Here is a 13,348-nt window from a genome sequence, read left to right on the forward strand (position 1 = left end):
GCAGCTTCCACACACACTGTTTGACCAGGTACCAAGTTTATCAGTTTAGATAAATTCCAACATTTCTACAGAAACATATGAGTTTAAAACCATTATAATGGACCAGTTCTTTACACAGACCAATAGGAAAGAGCTCTGCAGATACTATTCCAATATCTATTTCTCAGGAATGATGGCTAAAGGCTGTTCTGAAGAGCCACAAACTGGATCTTTAAAGAGCTATTTTTCAAGTGACTAACCAGTGAACCACAGCTTAACCCAGACCTGATGATGGTAATGTTCCATATGTTGAGAGTGGCCCTTCCCTTTGTGAAGGGGCTTCTCAGTCTTTGGCGTCTCTTGGATCCTGAATAGCTGGTTCTCCAGCTAAAAGCAGTGACTGGAAGTATTCTTTTTTTCACTTTTCCTGCCCAAGAGATTGTAGACTTTCCTCTCTGATCCAGACTTGATAACAACTACAGTGGCAACTAGCACTGCACTAAGTAGCCGGAATCCAAAAAATTCCCAGACTGATAACCTTCTTGAGGAAGTTTAAACTACAGCAGTGCACTCTGTATTGGGTTACTGCTGAAGATAACTTAGAAAGTGCACTGTATTTTATTTCCTTTCCGAGGTAAACAATCCCAATCTTTGAATCTCGCTTCTCATGAAAGTTTTTCCATTATATTCTTCACCATGCTTTAAACCTACTCAATATTCTGTAACCTCTGCTTTGAGACGAGGTGACCAGTACTACACATGACATTTCACATGAAGGAATGCTGTAAATTTCTGTAACAGCAGTATATTGTCACGAATTTTCCACGTAAGAAAATCAAAATGAGTGAAAAGTGTTGAATGAAGATTTTTAATTCTTCTATGAGAATTCCAATTCATAGAAATAAAAAAGCATAATGCTAGCGTGAATGTGGAGAATTGCTACTGGACAGCTCTCCAAAGGGAAATACTGGAGACACAATGGAGAATGTAACACAAATCCTACTGGACTTTTCACAAGATAAACTAATCAACACATTCAAGCAACAAGTAAATAAATTATATGCTGTATATATCCTGTTAACTCCTGAGAGCAATTTCCTTAAGGGAAATAATTGATTTTTCACCATACAAGTAGAAAACCCAGCCATAAACTAGCTGCTAAAGAACTCCTGCTTCCATACTTTTAATTCCCTTGTGTGTCTTCAACAAGCAAGCAATTGACTTTTGGGATTTGCATTTGTCCTTTGTAGCATATAACTTTCACTATCTCCAGGATCAGCATCAAACATATCCTTGGGCAGTTGGTGAAGCAGCTTCTTGGGGTGGTAAACTCCCCAGCCTGTGAATCCATCCCCATCCTACTGTCCCACACCTTCCCCACTGACTCCCTCTTCTCACCCATTCCAACCAAATCCTTGAACCCAAATATAGCAAATGACATTTTGGGAGGAAAAAACCACTCTTCTAAGATTTCTTTCTAAAGAAAATGGAGCATGTTATCCACTGCATGTGAACACTGGGCATGCAGAAGGTACTTAATTAAAAGCATTAAATCTGGGAATAAAAAATGTCTGTCACAGGTTTTGTGATATAATCTGAAGTTTGTCAGAGACTCATTTGCAAAAACTTTGTAGCAGGGGCAGGTCAAGTGTCCTGCTGAATACAATATTGAATATTATGAAATACGTGATGCAGCATTTTTGTTTTGCATTTTCTTTATCAGTATTTCTAAGGTGATTTCACATTTTAAATATATTCTTAAGTCTTCCTAAAATAATCATTCTAGATTGCTACATATTTAAACTCACTAAAACAAAGACATAATTTGAAATTAATCAGTCAGAGCTGTTTATTGTAAAAGGAAACTCTGGTTTGTTTTGTGTAATTTTCACAACAAGAAATTTCACTATGGCTATGTCTATAAGAGAAGCTTTTCCCAGCAAAACTGGGATTTTGTCGGGAAAAAACATGGAGTGTCTCTATGCAAAAGAGCACTTTGTTGACAAAATCAAGCACATCTGTTGGCAGAATTATACCTCTCCCCATTCAGGTACAATGCCTCTAGACAGTGTTCTGTCAACCATGTAGATGCTCTGGGGCCTGTTTGTTGACAGACAGGGTTCCCAGTTCACTGGGCAGCCCTGTTCAAGCTTCCAGTCAGTCATTCTGTTGAGAGAGGGCCGGGCGGTCTGGGTGCTCTCTGTCGACAGAACAGATTACTCTTTCGATCTGCTTTTATGTGTAGATGCCATCTGTTGACAGAAGTTTTGCCGGGAAATACCTTCCAACAGTGACTTCTGTCAACAGAGTTTTCTCGTGTAGAGGTAGCCTATTTGTTTATGTTAAAATTTGTTTTCAAAGATTTTAGGCATAACAAAGGATTTTATGGACTTGTCTACACTACCACCTTCCTTCGAAGGAAGGCGGGTAATTAAGATGTTGGGAGTTTACTAATGAGGTGCTGCTGTGCATAAGCAAATTCCCCCCTGCAGCGACTTCGAAGTTTTCAAGTACTGGCATGCATCTAGTCACGGCTCACCTACCGGTACTTTGAAGTGCCGGGGCAACTTCGAAGTCCCCTTACTCCTCAAAATTTTGAAGCAGAATTGACTCCTCAAATTTGAAGCAGAATGACTGACTGGAAGCTCTGCAAACAGGGCTGCCCGGTGGGGATTCGAAGTACCGGCGGGTGAGCCGTGGCTAGGCACGTGCCAGTACCTCAAAGTTTAAAACTCCAAAGTTGCTGCAGGTGGGAATTTGCTTAATGAAGTGCTGCCTATGCACGACAGCACTTCATGAGCACACTCCAAACACCCTAATTACCATCCTTCCCTCGAAGGAAGGTGGTAGTGTAGACTAGCCCTATATCTTAGTAAGATACTGATTTTGGTGGAGGTTTCTCTTAAAACTAGTGCATCAGAAGTAAAACTCATTTGTCCAGATATCTGGAAGAAAAGGAATGTTGTCTGTTTAAGGGCTCTCTTCAACAAGGGGATGAAATGAGAGTAGGGATGGATAGAAAGGACTGCAAGATTTTGGAAGCAAGTGTTTGTACTACAAGAATTAAAATTAAAATGTGTATGTTATATTAGACTAGTCTTTTGAAGAATTTATTTAAAAACCTATGTCTGAAGATCCCAGATTTGCAGATTATGCACCTAATATCAATGCAAGGTTTTTTAGAGATGCGATTTTATAAGATTCAGCCACAAGATAATGAAATATTTTAAGCAACTTTTAAACTAAGGTCCTGCAGACATAGTAATGCACAATGAGAATTTTTTCTGCTAAATTCAGGGCTGGCACATACCTGCTAAATGGTTTTAATTACTACTGCATGGATCTTTCATAGGTTTGATATTATGATCATAAGTCTGGCGAGCTGAAGGTCTTTTCACTTTTAAGTTAACAGATACAGTAGTCCCTCGAGTTACACGAGGGTTGCATTCCGGCACACTCTCACATAACTCTTATTTCATGTAAGTCGGAGGGCAGCATTTTTCCCCTGGTGAAATGCACGTTCTGCAGCCGGGGAAGGAGCAGGAGTACCTGGAGCTCCTTTTGAAAGGTAAGTCCTGAGGTGGGGGGGAGGCAGCTGGGGAGGGTTAAACCTGGTGGTGGGCTGGAGCCATGGGAGGGGGTCAAGGCTGCAGGGGGGTGGGGGATGGAGTTGAACCAGAGCTGTGCATGGGGGCGGGGGGGTGTAAGATGAAGCCATGTGTGGGGTGTCTGAACTGGCGGTGGGGGAGGGGGGTTGAACCAGACCCACATGCAGGGGTGATAAGCCCGGCTGCTGGGGGCTTGAGCCAGAGCCATGTGCGGGTGGGGTTTAAACCAGGGAGGTTGAGCCAGAGCCACTTGCAAAGGTGGTAAACTGGGCTGTGGGGGGATTAAATTGGGGTGGAGGTGGTGAAGTTGGGGGGGGGTTGAGCCAGGGTTGGGGGGGAGCAGGATTTTGAGTTGTGCTTAACTCACGTTACTGCGAATTAAGTGCAACTTGAAATCGTGAATTTTGAGGGTTTACTGTTCACTTTGGGGGAACAGTCACCTGGTCTGCAAGCTGCAACAGCCTGTCGTAAGATCCCTCAGAAGCTCTCAGAATAGAGAGAGGAAGAGGGGAGATGTTGAGCACTAAGACCCAAGGGAGGCATTGCCTCCTTTTGCCTCTTATACTCATTGCCCATGTCTATATCTTAAGGCTGGGTGATAAAAAATCCTTATTTCTGGACTAATCATCTAATGGGGATTGAAACATAATTGTGCAGATTAACGTGTAATGTGTAATGAAAGGCAGAGATGAATTTATGAATTAGCTAACAACGTGATACTTGGCAAGACAACAAGTTCTTGTCTTCTTGGATTTTGCAGTCTATTTATTTTGGAGTTCTGCAGCTATTATAAATACAGAGGGTTCTATAAATTGATTTATTATATTTTGGACTGAGAAGTGGTTTACTAGATAAATTTATTAGCAAAATCTCTGATTGTTGTTGAAGAGCAAAATTATACACTTTAGAAAGAAAATAATTTCATCATTTAATTCTTTATAAGTAGATAACCCGTTATCACTACCTAAAGCATATACAACTTTCATTAAGGGTCAAATATAAAAAAAATACATTTTCTTTATGGGAAAACTAATGCCACTTCTACTTCATAGTCACAAAGGTCCTCCTTAAGATTAAATATTATTTTGGTATTTAAGGCAATCCTAAATGTTTTCAAGGGGGAAAAAAACCATTTAATTACATGTCATTAGGATGGTGTTTTGTAATGGCTATGTGGCTGTATTCATTAACTCAGTTCTTAAGAGATAAGACAAATTATTATTGTGTTACTTGTGAAAGCTTCTCATTAAATAAGCATCAAAAAGTGATTAATATTTTGTTGCCAATCAAAATGTCTCAAAACATTATAAAGAAAAAAGGCATACAAATAATAAGGCTTTTTTTAATCTTCTAGTTTTAATTTCTGTGTAAATTCAGGATTAATTCTGGTTTGTGTTGCCCAGCTGTGTCAATTCCTATTTTAATTTTGATCATATTTCTTTCTTCTCACTGTACATTTAACAAGAGGCTGAACAGAGCAGAAAAAGACAGCCATATTACATCGGGCTTATCTACACTACTGTGGAAGATTGACTCACTCAGGGTTGATCTTCCAGGATTTGATTGCATGCTTTCGTGGATGCATGAAATTGACCTCTCAGAAGGTAGCAGTCAACTCCGCTACTCCTTGCGAGATGCAACGAGTCAGGGAGGTCAAAGGGAGAAACTCTCCCATCGACCTTCCCCTGTAAAGACAGACAAGTTAGTCGAGCGCAGGTATGTAGATTTTAGCTATGCAGTTGTGGCTTGTCTATACTAGCTCCTTACTTTGAAGGGAGCATGGTAAGTAAGGTGTCAGAAGCTTACTAATGAAGTGCTGTGCTGCATATGCAGCACTTCATTAAGCTAATTCTCCCCTGCGGCAACTTTGAAGCGTTAAACTTCGAAGTTCCAGCTTCCGTGTAGCTGCGGCTCTCCCGCCGGTACTTTGAAATGCCTTGGCAACTTCAAAGTCCCTTTACTCCTCAAAAAAATAGTCGTGGCTACACGCAAGCTGGCACTTGGAAGTTTAACACTTTGCAGTTGCCACAGGGGAGAATTAGCTTAATGAAGCGCTGTGCTGCCTCTGCAGTGCACCACTTCATTAATAATCTCCCGACACCTTACTTACCATGCTCCCTTCGAAGTAGGGAGCTAGTGTAGACAAGCCCTTGGAATAGCTAAAATTGTGTTTCTGAGGTCAATTTTTTTTACTAGTATATACATAGTTTTAGTCAGAGTATTCATAGTTCTGTACCACAGCTTTCTAGAAATCTTCTGATTACCACTTATGGATGAATTTACTTTTCAATTTGGTTCCGTTTCACCATTAGTATTTAGAGAAGGGAGAGTTTAACTGAAATATAATATGTGGGCATTTTCTGAGAGCATGGAGATCCAGCAGGTTTTTGTAAAACTGTGCCAGAAGCAGGAAGGATTCCCCTGAAGTTAAAAAGGTGCAATTAATCCCCTGCTGCACTTCCAATTAGCCAAACTGCTAACCTTATTGTGAAAAGCAGAATGCAATTGAGTTTCTGCTTGAGGCATACTAGAAGAAAACACTGAAGCAATTTAATTAACTGACTTCAAGTATATTAAGAAGCACACTCTTTGCTTTCTTTCCCCCCAATGCCTTTAAATAGAACATTGAATAATGTGAATTTCAGTACTCACAAGAGACACTGCAAAGCATCACAGTCAGCCTTTAAATTGTCTAATGTAGCCCAAATCCAACTAGAGCAATGGTGCACAAATGTCTGAATGAGCTGATGCCCACATTGCAAAACTAAGGGCTCAATTGCCCAAGAAATGCTTATGCAACATAATCATCTCAGATGCAACTTTCTGTTTCTTGGATTGTGATGGTGTAAGATTGATTGTGACAAAACAGAATGGTCTTGAGGAATGGTGTCAAAGCCAAAGTACCATGTTTTTAGCCCACTGCACTGATTAGCAAAAGAAGCAGTGCTAACCCCTGAAATCACCTGCAGGGACTGGTGCCTCATTTTCAGAAATGAGCAGCACTGACACACTGCTGCTTCATATGTTCACATCCCACTTCCATACCTGAAGAATGGGTTCAGAATGACAAGTGTGGGATATGAGAGTCCCCCTACTTGGAGGGAGCAGATTTAGTGATGTTTGGGGAGGATATCAGACATGCATTCAGTTTCTGCACATATTCGCTACACTTAGACTACTGTTACTGAGAAGTATATAGGGGTAAATGATGATTTTCAAGTAGAAACCACTGTATTCATCTCTCTAATATCCTCTTCCTGGCCACTGCTTGGCCATGGGTACGCTGCCTCTCCCTTTCAGAAGGGGCATGTAAATTACAGTCCTTTGAAAATGCAAATAAGGCACTGATATGAATATTCAGCACCTCATTTGCATAATGACAGCCACCCGGCCTGTCGAAAGTGCTGATTTTGAAATAAAAATAGCTGTGTAGCTGGGGTTCCTTTGAAAGGGTGCGCCAGTGATAGAATGAAATATGAAACATTAAAATGGAAGAAGAGATATTTCTTCTCCTCCATGCAAGTGTTTGAAAGTGCCATTCTGACAAAGTTTCAGTGATAACCCCTTTGGAAAAGACCTAGCCACCATGAATAACTGAGAGCACAGACAGGTTTGAAGAGTGAATGATTGCTTGAAGGCAGGTCTAAAGTGCATAATTAGTCAAAGGAGTAGTGAGATTATATAGAAATGATTCCATTTTTGTATTAGGACATATTTCCTCCTAACATTTAAATAAAGCTCTTCTTTATTATCAACTAACCAATGTCAGGCACAGTTAGAAATGATGTAAACCATGAGTCAACCTGTCACAATGACAAATATATATGATTTTAAAAGGAGTAAAAGTGTATTTGATTTTAAAAGTTTTCTCTTATAATTTTTAATTAATACAGCAAAGGATGAGCTGAAACCACAAACCAAGCATCTTCTAATGTAAGGGTATGTTGGAATTTAAATTTCTGGACTTCGGTTTTGGTTTTAGATCGCAAAAGGGACCTCCACTGTGGATATGGCCAGTATCTCCTGAAATGTCTGATCTCATGGCTGTCCTCTGTTTTGGGCTGAAATCTCGTAAAAATCTACTCTTGAGCATAAAGATTCAAACCATTTGAACATGAATCCTAGTCCTAGTTTAACCTTGAGGGTGACCACCAAATCCTCTTTTACATCTAATCCAGAGCTGGATATTAAAAGTCTTCTCAGCCCATATCTAGTGAAAATGATATCCAAAAATTACTTATGATCAGCTAAACTAAACATTTTGATAAGATGTGCAGCCTTCACCACCTATGAAAAACAAGCCTAGTCTGTGGTCTAATTCCAGAACAATATTTGTACAAAACAGTAAACGTAGTAATTTATTAACAAAACCACACAATACATTTTGTTATGTCACTTTCCTGCTATAATTTTGAAAGACACAGTCCTCCACCTAGCATCTTGGTGAGATTCCATTCAGTTGTACGGACAATGACCCAAAAGTGGTTATTCACAACATACCGCTCAAAAATTTCGATAAGAAATCAGGTCAGGTATACTAGTGTGCTTTGCTATCCTGCCTGTCTTCATTAAACTTCCTCTACATCCCTGTGTTAATATTATAGCAATATGTTGCTGGTTTCAAGTTGCATTTCAATGTCATGTTCCAGATGGCAACAAGAATTACGCTTGAAAGGGGTGGCACTTGATTTGATGCAAAGAACAGAATGTTTAGAAAGGTGAACATAGCCAATTTGTGCCTGCAATAAAATAGTCTTTAGGCTTACCAGTTCTCTGCATCTGAGACACATATGCCCAAAATTTTCATACAGTGACAAAGAAAAATGCAATACCGAGGTGTAGCATTCACTTATTGCCAATATTCTGTAGCTTCCATTTTTTAATGTAGACAGGAAAACAAACTGTTTTCTACATTTCAGAAATCCAGGTTCCACAACAATTTAGTGAGATATAATATATACCAGCTCTTAACCTACATTAAAAAATACGTTAATTAACAAAAGCGGAACAAAAAATGTAAATAAAGTAATATTGTTCTGTAATTAAAATAAACCTGATTTGTGTATTTTAATGCTAAGAGAAAAGAAATAGGGACTATATTTCCTGTACATCATTCTCCATCTTCTCTAAAATGAAATGTTAGTAATTAAAAAAAGCTTCAAAAATATATTTTCTTTAATAGAGTCTATAATTTGCCAAGTTAATGTATAAAACAACTAAGAAAGAAAACAACTAGCTGACATATTCATAATTAGGCAACAACATAAGGTAGAAGGATGAGTTAATAGATATACATGTTCCTTTCTTGATGGACATTGTAATGCCCTACAGAATGAGATGAAATGCAAAACTTCCCAACAAAAAACTAGTAGCTCATGGAAGGTTTAGCTTTGATCTTCCCAAAATATCAGAAAAGGTGGTTAAATGTATATTATTTAACTGGATATATACGAAAGATTTTACTCAATTGCAGACTTGTGGTTTCCCATGATGGCTAAATATGTTTCTTCTCACTGGGCTTAAGAGGAGATTAATGGAGATTCATGGCTTATGTAGCCAGTCTGCTCATGAATGTTAGGGTTGACACCCGTGGACCATCAGTCTCACTGGGCTGCCATTAATTGTGAGAGAAGAAACGTTGGTAGTTGGTGTTATTCTATTCTGGTACTCATGCTCCCAGCTGTTGACTTTGCCTGACTCAGTTTCCTTTTTCTTCCTAGTCATAGTTCATACTGAAACAAAATATCCTTCTTGCCATGTTCTATTATAATAATAACATAAAGGAATAATGTAAAGTAAATACTCAATAATGTAATAATAATAATAATAATAATAAAAATAATGTAAATTTAAATACTCAATCCACTAGAAATAAAACAACAAACACAATTGAAAACTTACATGGATATCTTCCAAATCAAAGAAGTTCAGTGTGATTCCATTGCGTTTCCAGATAATTGGGGGTCTAAGAGTTCCATGAATGGCACAGGTCAATAGAGCACTCATTCCTACTGTCACTGTGGTAATGCTAACCTTCTGCTCTTCAGGAAGAGTGAGTTGTACTACCTCTGCAAAAAGGAAGGTAAAAAAGGAAGAAATTATCAATACCAAAATGAAGCCATTATTCTCCCTTTGATTCCTTGGGCATATTTCAGCTTTGAAAAAGATATACAGTATAAAAAGGATCAGCCTAAGCAACAAAGCAATTAAATTAGCTACTTTAACCTAACTCTTTGGATGTCAGACAACTTCCTTGCTAATTAAAGCAGGGCCATGATATCAGACATGCCCATTTCCTCTCCAAAGACTCAGAATTAAAATTACATATACTGCAGCAACAAAATAATAACTGCATTGTGAGCAAACCTATCTGCTCTGGACTTTTTAAGTGACATATAGAGGCTACCAGAAGAAAAGAAAAGCAAGCATTTGCCAAATATTATGTGGCATGTGAGGCAGCATTTTTTTCCTCTATTATGAAATTGCAACTCCTTTCCTATATTTCAATTTAAAATGTTAATTAATTTTAATTTGCACCTACATTTTAAAACATGCCTAGTTTGGGCTCTAAGCCCTTTTAATATTTTTATAAAACAACAAAAATGTTCTACTCTTTTCCTGGCCAATGGGTGTAAAGATGTCTGCACATTTTGCCATATGTGGCTGTATAAATAAATAAGACAATTGATGTCAGAATTACCGTCAATACAGATAGTCATTATTAGTCAGTTCAGCAGACCAATCAAACAGCACTGATATCAAAACTGCAACGTTCACAGTGTTATCTTTCCTATGATCCCTTTTTTTCCTCTCAGCCCTATTCACAAGGCTCCTACACAAAAACCCTTGAAACTATGTCCCATTTAAATGCTCAAAGCAGGGCTTTTCAAGTTAACAGCCATTAAGATGAATGTGAAAAGTTCAAAACCACTTTTGGCACAAAATTGCTGCAGTCTCTGGTTGCAGAACAAACAAGATAGCAGTGTATTAATTTAGGGAGCCTTTACATCTATGGAATCCAGACATCTGTGCCTGTGGATTTCTATTGCTTAACATTTGCTGTACAATGATAACTCAAGTAAACTCATTCATATTTGGCATGCTACTGTCCGGAACTCTCAAATATCTGTCGTTTTAAAACAAAAAGCAGTCAAGTAGCACTTTAAAGACTAGCAAAATAGTTTATTAGGTGAGCTTTCGTAGGACAGACCCACTTCTTCAGACCATATCCAGACCAGAACAGACTCAATATTTAGTCTCACAATATTAAATCTGTTCTGGTCTGGATATGGTCTGAAGAAGTGGGTCTGTCCCACGAAAGCTCACCTAATAAACTATTTTGCTAGTCTTTAAAGTGCTACTTGACTGCTTTTTGTTTTGATAGTGTATAGACTAGCACAGCTTACTCTCTGTCATTTTAACTATAAGTAAATTTTAGTTACATTTTCCATAAGTACAGTATATTGAACGTAAATACAAATAAATACAGCAACCAAAACCAAATGGGAAGAAGGGGCTTTCAAAGTCTGGGGGCCCTTTCGAAAGGCCCCTATCCACACTAGCAGCATGCGTTTCGAAAGCGGCACTGTTGAAATGCTTGTGGCTGCCATTATGCTAATGAGGCACTGCATATTCATAGAAGTGCCTCATTAGCATCTGCTGAAGTGGCTCATTAGCATCCTCCTTTCGAAAGACCAGGGCTAGTGTAGCCATGGCCAAAGTGATTAATGTCCTAGAAAACTACAGGGAAAATGTGGTTGTGATTCCCCCCGCTGGTGAAAATCTTCAAAAGGGAAATCTTTTGTACTGCTTGTATTAAAGCTACTGAGTTCTCTTTCATCTTGCAATATGAAAAATAAAAGGAAAACAGCTTCTATCTTTGTAATCTGTGTATGAAGACACAGAAACAGTATTTTCCCTTATCCACTTACACAGGAAAGTTCATGACTTAATAAATGAATGTTAGTGTTTAAGGATGTTTTTACACATGCCACTTTCGGCTAATAAATGGCCTGAAATATGCAAATGAGGCGTGGATGCAAATTCCCCACACCTCGTTAACATAAGGTCACATGATTTGGAGTCCGGAAGACACTCTTCCAGACTCCAAAACAACGCATAGAAGCACGGCCCCTGGGGGGGGGCGGTCTTCCGGATGGAAGGCCTCCTTCCAAGGGCCCCTTCTTCCACAAAATTTTTGGGAAAAAGGGGCCTCCAGAAGGAGGACTTCCTTCTGGAAGATCCCCCCCCGCCCCCGGGGCCGTGCTTCTACACGTTGTTTTGGAGTCTGGAAGAGTGTCTTCCGGACTCCAAATCATGTGACCTTATGTTAACGAGGTGTGGGGAATTTGCATCCACGCCTCATTCGCATATTTTGGGCTGTTTATTAGCATGACACTTTCGGAAAAAGTGGCATATGTAGAAATGGCTTAAGGTACGACAGGACGACTTGCTATTTGTAAAGCTACAGATGAACACAGTTACACTCTGAGTCTATGAACCATTTTCCATGATGTTTAACTTCCTCATTTGCATTTGGCTTCCCCTTGAGTTCCTAAACTGGTGACTTTTCTGATTGTGTGGGAGAAGGTTCTCCCTCTGGTAGCAGTGGGAAGACTAAAAGAATTCACTTCAGATGCTTCCACTGCTTGTCAATCTATCAAACAATTGAGAGCCAGGGCCTTCCAGCTGGCTGGCATGAAACAATCATCAGTTTCAAAGTAGATAGGCAGCTTAGAAAAGATGACCGCTGCATCCTTCTTGTCTGTATTCCCCCCAGGTAAATCAGAAGGTAATGTACAGCCTAGTGTGCTCCAAATTGTGTCCACCACTGGAAGTCTTAGACTGATTCAGGGCTATAAAAAATCAATATGACCTTTCACGTGCTGCGTGTGAGGGATCAGACCTTCTTTCACCTCACATTCTCACTGCTACTTCAGGAAGAGCACAAATTGTGGGCAAGAAAGAATAGCTATAAAAATTACATTCAGTTGAATTATTATTGTTATTTGGATTCTGGGAGTACCTGGAGACCTCAGTTGGGATAAGGGCCTCATAGCGGTAGCGCTAGTGAACAAGCAATTCGCAAAGCAAGGTAAGTAAATAGATACAAATTCCTCCCCCAGGCAGTTTACAATCTATATAAACAGGAGAGACAAAGAGTAGGAGGGTACACAGGCACATAGAGGTGCAGTGACTTGCCCCATGTTACAAAGTAGGTCAGTGGCAGAGCTAGGAATAGGCCCCCAGGTTTTGAGTCCCAGTTCAGATGACTTTTCTACCTGCTGGACGACACTGCTTTTAAAATCCTTTTGTCCTTGTTCATATAAAACTCCCGTAGCCATCAGCATCTTAGGACTGTACGCTATGTCCCAGTCTCTAATTATAACATCGTATTGTACCATCATTTCCTCACTGTCTGCCCTGAAAGACTGTTACAAGAAGGAGAGAGAAAAATTGTTCTCTTTGGCCTCTGAGGATAGGACAAGAAGCAATGGAAGGCTTAGGTTAAACATTAGGAAAAGTTTCCTAAATACCAGGCTGGGTAAAAAATTGAATCAATTGCTAGGGAGGTTGTGGAATCCTCATCACGGGAGATATTTAACAGCAAGTTAAACAGACACTTATCAGAGATATTCTAGTGACTCTAAACAGTGCTTGGTCCTGCCATGGGGGCGGGAACTGGACTCAAGAACCTCTTGAGGACTCTTCCAGTTCTAGTGTTCTATGAGTCTATGATTCTGACTATGTGTACTGGGTCT

General features: G+C 39.4%; 1 protein-coding gene across 1 annotated transcript in view; it reads right to left on the reverse strand.

The window, feature by feature from the left end:
• FSTL4 (follistatin like 4) overlaps positions 1 to 13,348 on the reverse strand; it is a 490,670-nt gene that overhangs the window by 57,865 nt on the left and 419,457 nt on the right. Inside the window, exon 6 of the mRNA XM_075009751.1 lies at positions 9,489 to 9,655. Coding sequence (XP_074865852.1) covers positions 9,489 to 9,655 — 167 coding nt within the window. The remainder of the gene's footprint in view (positions 1 to 9,488; positions 9,656 to 13,348) is intronic.

Source organism: Carettochelys insculpta, chromosome 15 (assembly GCF_033958435.1).
Source record: "Carettochelys insculpta isolate YL-2023 chromosome 15, ASM3395843v1, whole genome shotgun sequence".
In the NCBI taxonomy this organism is placed as follows: Eukaryota; Metazoa; Chordata; order Testudines; family Carettochelyidae; genus Carettochelys; species Carettochelys insculpta.